General features: G+C 35.1%; 1 protein-coding gene across 1 annotated transcript in view; it reads right to left on the bottom strand.

Annotated features, from left to right (window-relative positions):
• Positions 1-2819: 2819 nt before the first annotated feature.
• LOC126183204 (uncharacterized) overlaps positions 2820-13254 on the bottom strand; it is a 131505-nt gene continuing 121070 nt past the window's right edge. Inside the window, exon 8 of the mRNA XM_049924978.1 lies at positions 2820-7137. Within this exon, the coding sequence (XP_049780935.1) occupies positions 6920-7137 (218 nt within the window). The 3' untranslated portion in view covers positions 2820-6919. The remainder of the gene's footprint in view (positions 7138-13254) is intronic.

The following is a 13254-nucleotide window of genomic DNA, read 5'->3' as shown; positions in this document are numbered from 1 at the left end:
TAGATTTCTCATCTTTTGAACAGAAAACTGAAGTGTGTGATACCTTCTATTGCTCTTCATTTAGTCTCTTTGCTCCCTTCCATATTACAGATGTATTGTAATGTTCTAGAATTTTTTATGCTTTTGCAATTGTGCAAAATAGATTACCATATTTCACCTGCATCAGTTACATACTTTAGTGTTGTGAGTAGTGTTCCCATAGAAAGAGGTATCATATCAAGTGTAAACATACCGTATGGTTGCAACAGATGAGGTTTCAGTGGAACAGTCAGTGAGTGATTTGAACCATTCTTCTGCCTCAGACAACCTTGACTGATGGAAACTCTTTGATATTACTGAGTTCTGGGGATTGTACAAATATTCCACCACTCAGCTGGTCTGCATGTTCTGTGCTAAATAGCAAGGTTCTAATACTGTTGTATATGCCACAACCTGTGATGCAAATTTCTGCAAATTTTGTATGCTGCTTACGGTGTCCATGACTATGATATACAGTTTTATACTCATAATTGCTAAATTGAATGTTCAGACTCTACTATTGTCAAATGTCGGTCATTCAAGACACTCCCAATGTGTGCAAATACTGACACCTCATGAACAGTGTGCTTTGGCATGTATGTAAATTGAAGTACAAAAGCATGCAATAGGTCTTACATAAAACTCAGAGGATGAGGCTATTTTTGATGAAATGCCCACTGAGTTTTGGCACCAGCTTCAAACGTAAGTTACAGAAGATGTGGCTTACGGTGCAATCCAGTGCCAAGTGATGTTTACCAACTACCATTTGCTGTTAAAAATACTGTGACATCAAATAACAGTGACAATATGTCTTCACAGCTGGACATGACAGATCGAATGCACAGCATTTTTAGAAGTGAATGTTAGTGTGATGTCTTAAACATGTAATGCCATCATGATAGACATCCAACAATACAAGGGGTCCACAGCTTCCTTTAGCAGATTGGATTGGTGTGCTTCAGAAAGATTTAGGTGCTCACTAGCTGCTAGTCAAAAGAACAGAACCTGCAGCATTGACTCACAGTGGGTGGGGGATGACGACTGCTGAGACATGCAGGAATGTCAACAAACATTCGTGGACTTGGTACCGTTCACACTTTGGGCTGCAAGCAAGGAAATGCACAATTCCATGCAGTTATCCAAATGGCTGACCACTCTGAGAAAAAGCACCTGTCTACTTACCAACACTTTTGCCACCACTAGCAGACATGCAATGGACATCGCCAAATCACCCAAAGGATCAGTCTTCATGCCATGCATCCACAAAGACTCATATCTATTACTTTGTTTCTGTAACTGGAATTACTCAAAGTATTTCTCAAAAAACGGAATGTGATTCCAACTAAATACAAGAAAAGAATCTTCGTAATCAGTCTCTGATGTATGCTTAGCCCATCTATAAAGACAGTAACTTTCTTTCCACATTGTAATAGTGCCTGAATTACATTTTGTAATGTAAAATAATTTAATATTGGGTAATTTGTAAGGCTGAATATCCAACATTCCACTTAAAGCGTCATCGCCAATATGCATCTCATTTCAAATAAATATTACTAGCCCTTGTCGAATTGGATGCCCCAGCTTATTTTTTTTTTCATCCTTACTGCCCATCCTTGCACAATACACTTCAGTATATATGAGCAAATTGTCATCAACATGACCACTTAAATTCCTTGGCCAAAATTACTTTATGTACTTCATCACTGTACCCATGGAATCAATGTTTAATACAATACAGTATAAATATACAAAAGTCTCTTTCCTGCTAGAAAGTACTATGTCAGTTAACAAGGACTTACCAATATAAGTGTCATCATAAAAACATAATTGCAGCTTCTTCACTCTATTATACCGAGCAATGTGTTGCAGTGGTTAGCATACTGGAGTCAAATTCGGAAGGACAATGGTTGAAGTCCTCATGCGGCCATTCTGATCTAGGTTATCTGCGATTTCCATAAAATGCTTCACGCAAATGCTGGCATGGTTCCTTTGAAAGGGCATGGCCTACTTCCTTCCCCACCCTTACCTAATCCGAGGGACTGATGACCTTGCTGTTTGGTCCTCTCCCCCAAACCAACCAACTGTATTATAAACCATAAAACAGGCCTTAAAAAGAATGCAGATAAATAAACAATAATAGAAATAAAAATAATACTGCTAAAATCTCCTGATGAAGATATATGAATCTGCCAAGACGAAGCATGGCAGGAAGTTGTACAAGAGGATATTTTTTCCCCATAGTTTGCACACCTCATTCTGCATGGGACACTGTCACGCATTTTGTTTCCTTGGGTTCTAACATTTTGTGTCATCCCATGTATTCTATTGACATGGCACTCAGTGACTTCTCCCTCTTTCCTTGGGTGAAGAAATCAGTGTGTGGCGGAATTTCCAGAATGATAACAAGGTGATTTTAGAAGTGGAGTGTTCCCTGCACAATCAAAATAAAGAATTCTGTAACCAATGTCTCTGCCTAGCCATCCATCATTCGGAAAAGTGTCACATAGGCAGCGTGAGTATGTAGATAATAACTAACACCATCACTAAGTTTCATGGCTGCAACTTGGTTCATTGAAATGAGAACTGAAACCTCTGTTACCAATCAATGCTCAAACAGCACTGGTACCATAACTAAACCTGTGCAATATTCTGTGAGTAAAACATATTTTGTGGCTATTAACTTTGTTCTTCTTTGAAAGAGAACTTTGATGAATATCTATACATATCCATTCAATAAAGATAAAAGGATTTTCAGGTTATGCATCAGTAGATTTACATAATAAATTTTCAGAACACAAAAATAATAAGCAATTGGTTTTATTTTAAGCGATTCTTTTTATTTGTGTAAATCATTAAGTGGTCTGACACAATAAAGCATAACATTAATATGTCTGAAGACTATGTTTATGCCATGATTCTTGTGTTAGAGCAATCCTCCAAATGCAAAATCCAATTTCTTCCATTTAAAACAACATGTACATTGCCTGCATTGTGAAATAATAAAATATGAGATGTGATATTAATGAGTCAGTGAAATTGGAAGTTACATAATGGAGAAATTAACAATGACATTATTAACTCTCAAATTACCATAAGTAGTAGGAAAAGTATTTTCACATTTTCATGTATGAGAATATCTTACTCTATAAATAATTCAGAAGCAGTTTTCATGACACAAATAGACTGCCTTGCATTTCATATCTTATAATAAGCTCACAAATGAGCATGTACATTTTCATATTCCCAAGCAATGTCTAAGTTAACATTATCTTCATATCATGAAAGATCTGTCATTACAGAATTCCTACCAATACATACTCACATACACTTTTGCAACTACAATTACTCATTCAAGATTGAGCATTTTACCATAATAGTTTCAGTATTTCCATATTCTGATATAATACCTTAAGCTCATCCCAGCAAATTAAATTCATTTATCATCATCAGTCAACCATTATAAGACAATTTATAAACTTAACAAAATGCTGTGAATCAGACATACATATTTTGTTTAAAGATAGTGATAGCTTACAGCACAGTTGAAAGTAAAATATTGTCAAATTCCATCAAATTAGGTAAAGTCTAACTTAATGTGAACATATAAGTAATTTACAGTAATGTGAAGCACTCTTTTACAGCATACAATACATTTTGGAAAAGCAAAGAACTAGCTTTCTGAAGAGGATTGTGTGACACTGCATCATAACTGGAACTAGCCTAAGGTGACATGAAATACCATTTTGAAAGGTATTTGAGTATAATTCTTCACAAAACTATGAAGCATAAGAAAATGAAAATGAATACGAAATGTGAAGTTACATAAAAAAAAGACCCAACGGTATAGTTTTACTAATAGAAACACTGTAAAAGTTTGACAGCCATAATGTCCTTTCACTTCATCAGATAGAGATCACTGTGAATGCCAGATTAATATACCAGAAACTGAGAGTAATGTAACTTCATCTGTGGTCAGAAAAACCAAATAGGAATTTGAAAGTGTTCAAATTCAAATGAATATGTCCAAGAAGAGCTCTGCAATAAAACATGTTTCGTGGCAGTAATTTACTATGAGATTAAAATTCCTAGAATAACATGCTTGCAAGCACACCAATTTGACAGAGTTGCTAAATGTACAAATAATAGTCAAAAGTAGCCACTGCAGTGGATTTAGTTATTAGGACAGGTATAGCCACTAACAAGAAAATATGATTTTCTTGGAACTGCTCTGGATGCCAAAGCTATGAGGTTGATAATTCACAATGGTAACAGATACAAATAGATATTTTAATGCAATGCATAATGTAATCTGTACAGATGGTTCTCTGACAGCTTTGATACTGCATTCTAGTATGCAGTTTGAAAGTCAATATTTTATAACTAAAGGCATTACAATGAGAGGAGTTGAATGAAGAAACTGCCTTACTATTAGGAAATGTGTCAGAATTCAAAACATGTGGAACTGTCATTGCATTATTATGTAAACTGTTAATTGACATTTCTCATAATATCAATGTTACAGGGTAAATAGCAACTAAGTGTAAAAATGATTAAAGTGAACATTTTCTTACTGCTGTAGGACTGTTTCAGGTTTTTTAAAAGTTTTTTCCCTTTTTACAGCTGTATATATGAGTCAAATTTGGTTTTAGTGAATTATTTCTGGTATTGCATGCTATAAATCTAAGCTTTAGCTCACCCTAAGGCCATATGAGATTATCCAGCTCATTTCACAAGGTTAATACTGTGCTGTATCAGGGTGGTGTTTGTTACTAGCACTCTCAACATGCTAGCAAAGGTACCTAGCTCACACATTGTAACTTCAAGAGTTAGTTGATTCCAAATAGCTGCTGACATGTAGGCCCTACATGTCAAGGCCAAATCTAAAGTAAAATCAAAAAGCACCATGATCAACATATCATTTCAGAAACTATTCTGAAAAACAGGCTAAAAAGGGAAATTGGGCTTCAGAAATATTCAAGTATTATTAAGGATTTAATTGAGACTACCAGAGAAATACAGTTCCAGATGAACTGCATGTTTATTTCATTGCATTCCTTGTCTCATATAAATAGAACTGATGATATTTAGTGCATCATTAACTTAAAGGCCATTGTAATCTGTGATTGCATCCAGTAAAAAGTCTGTATAGAAGAACATTCTCAGATGAATGATGAGGGTTATATTCGAAAATAAACAACTTAAGCCAGCTGTATCAGAGACTTATAGCATATCCATAAATCGTCCACTCTATAAGCAAATGAACTCTGTTGAGTAACATATGAATCTTCCTGAGAGATTAAAACTGTGGGCAACATAAGGACTTGAAGGGCCTGTGTTTTGAGACTGTCTTCCATGTAGTTAACATTTGTTGGGAAGCGCAACCTTGATTTTCATTGGTTAACTTTTTTACATATTTTTGTTTATGTATGAAAAAGTGCACTGTATGGTAAATTAACATTAAAAATATACATATGTAATTAATAGTTCATGTAATTGGCATAACATGTTTTATCAGTTTTGGTCCCTTGTTATGAACCAGTGATTTATTTCTGATGTAGCATAGAGTATTTAATTTATTGTCATGATTATTGAATGACTTGAAATTAGTAGTGGTAAGCCTGGCATTTCCAATCCTTTCTTAATATACTGTACCTACCAGAAGGTAGAAATTTAATATGTAATTACTAAATTTGTTAAAAATTTTGTTCAATAACTGAGTTCTTAGAAGAAGGGGGAAAAACATCCTAGAGATGGAAAAATGTATGAATGTTACTGAAGTATAAACATTACTCCACAAAACTGAAGCAAGTAAGTCTTCATAAAAGGAACTATAAAAGCAACATGCAAAGAAAGACGATGTGATTTATCAGGATTACAAACACATCACATAAGAATAGACTCACACTGAAAACATCACAACACGTTTAAGATAGTAAGAAGAAAATCTTGCGGGGTCTAAATTTCAGACATGTTTGTATTGTCACAGCCTTATGATAACTTCCATCCATCACACAGATTATCTTCTCCTTCATCAAAATAAATAACAACATATTGTCTTCATTTAGTGATTTCCGTGTCTCAGATGTTCAGCGTGAGTGGCCTTGGTCCCATAGGAATTCACACACATTTGAACATTTTTTCTGAGTGGCCTTCAAGATGTCTTATAATGAGGGGTGATACCAAGTGTGCACTGTCCATCTGCTCTATTTCAATAATATTGTTTTTGAGATAACTTTGCAATATGAAAAATATCACAGTACAGATAAATGGCACATTACTTTTTCATCATCACAGAGCAAAGCCCAATATATTTCACATAATTAAAAAAAACTGAGTTTATTGTTTGTCTTCGTGAAACATCGTAATTATTACACACGAAGACACATTTTAAAAAGGACTTCAAACTTGAAACTTCAGTTGTGTAAAATAAATAGTTGTGAAACTTAGGCAGAAAGTGTATTCTTGTGTAATAATTAAACATTTTTTTGATTTTGTCTCAGTATGTAAAAAACTATTCTCACTCAAGTATTTGCATAGTGAATGTTTTTTTTTTTTTTAATTTGGATCTACAGTAGTTAACCAACCTGGGAATATTTGAAAGCTGATATGGCTTTTTTCATTCATGTTATTGGAAAATTTAGGCAGTTTTCATTAGGCTTACCAGTCAGTCACTTTCAGTGCACATTAATTGTCAATGAATTACATTTTCCTGACAGTTCTTCTGCTAATTATGAACTGGTGACTCACTGACTGACTAACTGATGGACTGTCTGTGTTTCCTTGGGCCTTCATCTTGAAGGTGATATTGCTGGACATACAGTGTACTGTGATTTAAAAACTGTGAAAAAAACTTTTTCGGTGATGATGTCTCTGTCTAACATACTTGAGAAACAAGAGCACATTAGAGGAGAAGCACAATTACTGAGACAAAAATCAGTGAACAGGTGAAAATACTAGCGCCATTCTTTTCATTGATTAAAATGTATTTTACATCATCCCTAATGTCTTCACTTTCAAGCTGTAGAAGAGTTTTTGGCTCAGCATTGTAAAATGAATTCATCTTCTTGGGTGGTGTCTTTGTGTCATTTTTCACCTTAAATTCTGGGACTGGAGCTTGACCTGTAAAAAAATAAAAAAATAAAATTAAATGAGTTATCTGACAAGTTTTCAGCATGACAGGTTAGTCCTGGCAACATTAAGAAATGCATTGGAAATGAGAACCAATCAGCTGATGAGATTTTATATACTGCTTGTAGCAGATTATTATTTGAGATAAAAAAAACACTAATCAATCTATATTTATTACTAAATATTAGTAGTCTAAGGAAATAATCCAGGAGAAATTAGTATATTTTGTTTTGTAATACACAGCATGTTTTAAAAGATGGTTAAATAATACAGAACTGCAATGGGGAAATTAAAATTTGTGAACCATACCCAGTACCACCACTGCATATTTTGCTCCCATAGGGTAATGGATTAGATTAGATTAGATTCAGTTTTAATTCCATAGACCCAAAAATAAATTGATTCTCATGGGTGTGGAACATCTAAGAAAGTATAACACAATATTACAACAAACTGGAACTGCTAATATTTAAGAATTAATACACTGTCAGAATGATACACTGTTGTGCACTTTTAATAAATTTATCATACACAAAATACCTAACCTTGACCATTGTGACCGAGTGCTGTCAAAATTGAAATCTAGCAGACATTTTTACTTAAGCTGGTCTAACAGTCCTTTTTAAAATATTCATCTATAGAGTAGAAGGAGTTGCCTATCAAAAAGTCTTTCAAACTATATTTAATCTGTGCCTTATCTGATACCACGTTTTTAATGGTTGCTGGCAATTTATTGAAAAAGCGTGTTCCCGAATATTGGACCTCTTTTTGGACCAAGGTAAGTGGTTTCAGGTCTTCATGTAGATTGTTCTTATTCCTACTATTGATACTATGTATTGAGCTATTGGTTGGAAACAAAGATATATTACTTGCACTAAATTTCATTAACAAATAAATATATTGAAAAGCAGTGGTTAGAATACAAAGTTCTTTGAACAGATTTATACATGATGTTCTTGAATTTACACCACAAATTATTCTTATTACATGCTTTTGCACACTAAAAACATTTACTCGATTTGATGAGTTACCCCAGAAAATGATCCCATATGACATAACATAATGAATGTAAGCAAAGTATGCAAGTTTTTTTATATTTATATCTCCTACATCAGACATCATTCTCACTACAAATACAGACTTGTTTAGGCACTGCAGCAATTCTGTGGTATGGCCTTCCCACCTGAATTTATTATCAAGTTGCTATACCATAAATTTAACACTGTCAACCTCTTTCATCCGTATGTCTTCATATGTTATACACATGCAGGAAGGAAATATCTTATAGGTTCTGAACTGCATACAGCAGGTCTTTTCAAAGTTTAATGACAGTAAATTAGCTTTAAACCATTTATTAAGGTCAGTGAAAATTTGATTAGCAGTTATTTCTAAATCTATACTTGACTTGCTGCTTATTGCAATGTTTGTAGCATCTGCAAAAGAAACAAACTTAGCATCTGGCAATGTAATGGACAAGAAGTCATTAATGTTCACAATGTGATGGATTGTGTGTAAGAGCTCAGAAGCAAGAAGCAGAACCATATACAGAAGGAATTCATCTTTTTGATTGACAACCACTGATATCCTACATTGGCGCATTCACTTTTAGACTTGCATAGATTTATTCACCTGATTAAATAAACAGTACACTGTTTCTTCATTTTGGAGCTCAAACAGACAATGTGCAAGGGGTTAAAATGTAAAACATCTGCTGAGGTACATGGTTTCCTTCCTTTAAAATTATAATGACATAAAAGATATCTGGTCACATGTCACAGGACAACAATGAAGAGTTTTTTTTAGGTATCTGTTCATGAGTCATAAGTTCTACATCTACATTTATACTCCGCAAGCCACCCAGTGGTGTGTGGCAGAGGGCACTTTACGTGCCACTGTCATTACCTCCCTTTCCTGTTCCACTTGCATATTGTTCGAGGGAAGAATGACTGCCGGAAAGTTAAATGATAATCATTTACTTCTAAATAGGATTACATCTATAGTCATTTACTTATAAATAGAAATACTTCTCAAAACATCTTCTGTCACCACACATTTGTTGAACAAAACAGTGACACAATGAATGACTTTAACTGACCTGTATGTAGATTTACAAAAAGGACAAATTTTCAGGTAATAGTATCCTGTTCTCTAGTATTGCTTGTTGTCTTCTTCACTGCATAAACACCTTTACTTTTATAAACGAGTCCAGAACATGAGAACTGCCTCCCTAACATCATCATGTGGCTCATTAAAAGCATTTATGTACCCAAAAAATATAATAGGTTTGTAAATAAATGAGAATCTCTTGACTTCAAGAGGTACAATGTGTTTACTAAGATTACAAATTTATGTAGTGCCTTGTAACAGCTGCATTGTGAGTTGCACATACAAAATGGACAAGGATTTTGTATACAGATGATAATCTTTCAAGTGTATCATATTCAATAATGTAAATGGAGTTAAAAACATCAGAAATTTTAATAATGAAACCTGATAGAACTAAAAAAATATTCAACTAAACTAATTAGTGTGTTAGGACAATATAAGTATAAAGAAAAAATGCTACAGACTGGCTCATTAATAGCTCATAGCATAATATTTGACATTGAAGTCAGAAGGAGGGCAGTTTTATACAAAAATACCATGCAGTTACCAATGACTCCATACCTATTTAAATTATACCAATAACTCTAAAATTCTTATGCTAATTAACTGAAAAAAGACAATTTTTAAATATGTAGGCAAATAAGGATATTTAAGATTATGTTCACAGTTTTTTGTACGGTACCTTATTTTGTGTTTTTAAAATAGACAGGAACTTCTATGGTATAAAGAACACAGTCTTCTTTACACAGTATTTTTTTTATTTATTTCACTTTGCAATAGAGACTGTGTAAGATACAGTACAAAGAAATAACTGAGTAGCTGCTAACATCTTCTGCATTCTGATGACAGTGATTCTGAAAATACTGTATTATTTAAGGCCATTATAAATTGAGTACAAACACTGTTGGGCAAGAAAGGAGATTGAAATTGATCAAGATCTTCTTAAATATATCATCTTGCCATTTACTTGAAATGAATAAGGAAAAACATCTCTCCAGGATCACGTGACAGGAATTTGAACTGCATTGTTCCCAAATAAAAGCCCAGTGACATTACCACTGTGCCATTTCACTCAAAAATGCCATATCCAATTATTAGCTATTTCCTCATTTCTGTATTAACAACAAATGATACTAATACTACTGGTTCTCAACATAATACTGCCGTACCAAGTGGCTACTATTAGGTGCACAGTGTGTGACAATGAAGATCATTGCAGGATTCCAGCCATTTTATCTGTGATGATTTATGCAGTGAGTTTGTACTCTCTCCCTAGGCATGTTGGTTTCTCTGATCTGATTTATTTTTAGATCACAAATTTATGCCACATGATCTGTGAGTTCAATTCCTATGCCTTTCTCAGTACATAGGCTGGAAATTAACTTCTGTTATGGTCTTTGAAAGTATACTGATGTAGAGTACTGTGATTAAATTTCTTTTATTGGATGTTAGTGCCTAGTTTCTGATCTGTAAACATCGAAAGTCATAGTATTTTACTAACTCAGTTTATTCTGAAATTAGTGACTTGCATGCACCTACTGTGCCATTTCATCAGACTTCAACATATCCTGTTACAAATACTGAAGATTAACTCAGCATCAGTAATTTAAGCAACCATCTCTCTATCTGATTGCAGAAAATCATAATGTTCTATGTAAATCTCAGACAATATCTTACACTGTTTGCCTCACCTCTGAAACATGTATCCTCTGAGAACCTAGAAAATACTAAACATAATACAAAAATCAAAAAAAGTTTTGCATCACCTCAGTTCTGAGAGTTCCGGACCCTGTACAGAACACTGGAATAGAGATCAACATAAACATCATTTCCACCCTTTTTATTGCTCATGAAGACCACACACTGCATGTTGTATCACCACACAGCAAGGCCTTCATTGGTGGTGGTCCAGATTTCCCCCAGAGTGGTTGGTGGGTCACGTCATCCATAAACAGCCCTTTTTGATATACTCCAGGCATGTTCGATAGGGTTCACGTCTGGAGAACATGCTGGCCACTCTAGTTGAGCAATGTCATTATCCTGAAGGAATCCATTCACAAGATATGCATGATGGGGGTGCGAATTGTCATCCATGAAGACGAATGCCTCGCCAATATGCTGCCAATATGGTTGCACTATCAGTCAGAGGACGGCATTCACATATCATACAGCCCTTACATCACCTTCCATGACCACCAGTGGCGTACATCGGCCCCACATAATGCCACCCCAAAACAGCAGGGATCCTCCACCTTGCTGCACTCACTGGAAAGTGTGTCTAAGGTGTTCAGCCTGACTGGGTTGCCTCCAAACACGTCTCCAATGATTGTGTGGCTGAGGGCATATGTAACACTCATGGGTGAAGATAACATGATACCAATACTGAGCGGTACATTCGGCAAGTTGTTGTGCCCATATGTACTGCGCTGTATGGTGTCATGATTGCAAAGGTGGACCTTGTCAGCTGGCCAGTGTGCCCGAATGGTTCTAGGCACTTCAGTTTGGAACCGCACGACCGCTATGGTTGCAGGTTCGAATCCTGCCTCGGGCATGAATGTGTGTGATGTCCTTAGGATAGTTAGATTTAAGTAGTTCTAAGTTCTAGGGGACTGATGACCTCAGATGTTAAGTCCCATAGTGCTCAGAGCCATTTGAACCTTTTTTTTTTTGGACCTTGACATGGATGTTGGGAGTGGAGATGTGCATCATGTAGTCTACTGAGCACAGTTTGAGTCATAGCACAATGTCCTGTGGCTGCACAAAAAGCATTATTCAACATGGTGGTGTTGCTGTCAGGATTACTCTGAGCCATAATCCATAACTAGCAGCCTGAGCGAGGCATGCTCTTTGTATCTCTTCCATGTCCAGACAACATGGCTTTGGTTCACTCCAAAATGCCTGGACACTTCCTTTGCTGAGAGTCCTTCCTGGCACAAAGTAACAATGCGGACATGATCAAACCGCGGTATTGACTGTCTAGGCATGGTTGAACTCAGACAACAAGAGCTGTGTACCTCCTTCCTGGTGGAATGACTGGAACTGATTGGCTATCAGACCTCCCTCTGTCTTATAGGCACTGCTCATGCATAGCTGTTTACATCTTTGGATGGGTTTAGTGATGTCTCTGAACAGTCAAATGAACTGTGTCTGTGATACAATATCCACAGTCAAAGCCTATCTTCAGGAGTTCTGGGAACTGTGGTGATGCAAAATTTTTTTTGATGTGGGTATAAGCATCTACTATGACTTCATACTACATCATCGTGTATGTACAGCAGAGATAGAATGCTTGGCAGACCAGAGAAATACTACTTTATGGCCTTCAAAGTCACCAGATCTGGTGAACTTCTTTCTTTGAGCTGCACTCAAAACATTGTATTTGTTAGTCATTCATGAATCCTCCTTATAAATGGGTTGCTTAAACATCATTCACAGTGCAGGAATTCCAACTAGCACCGAGGATTTTTCATAGTATGTCTCTGCAGTGAAATGCATGGGAGGGGATTTTGAATATATTCCATAAATAATTTAGCATAAAACTCATGAATTATCCAAACATGCATGCCCTTACAGAGACTTTTATATCATACAATGAAAATTTACACCTTTACTTGAGATTTATGTATAACAGAAGCCTAAGAATAAATGTTAAGATAGTACATGCTAATCATGAAATCACAATGAAATTTTTTTGTCTTTATCATTGTAAAATTTACAGACTGGACTAACATACATAGACTAAAGTCCAAATGCTTCTATTTTTGTATGCTACATCAATAACAATGAACAGATATAGCCACAAAGCATTTTAAAACTATATCTTCATTCTAAGTGTACTCTATCACGTTTTGAAATCAGTGTGAAACAGTTCTGAAGCATGCTGATAGTTGAATTTAATGTTGTAAATGAAATTACATTACTTGAGCTGTATAAAAGTTGAATAATTGTTGTCATATTTTCAAATAATTATTTATATAAATAAATAAATATTTTTTTATAAAG

Source organism: Schistocerca cancellata, chromosome 4, assembly GCF_023864275.1.
Source record: "Schistocerca cancellata isolate TAMUIC-IGC-003103 chromosome 4, iqSchCanc2.1, whole genome shotgun sequence".
NCBI lineage: Eukaryota > Metazoa > Arthropoda > Insecta > Orthoptera > Acrididae > Schistocerca > Schistocerca cancellata.
This window is presented reverse-complemented; position numbering and strand designations above follow the sequence as displayed.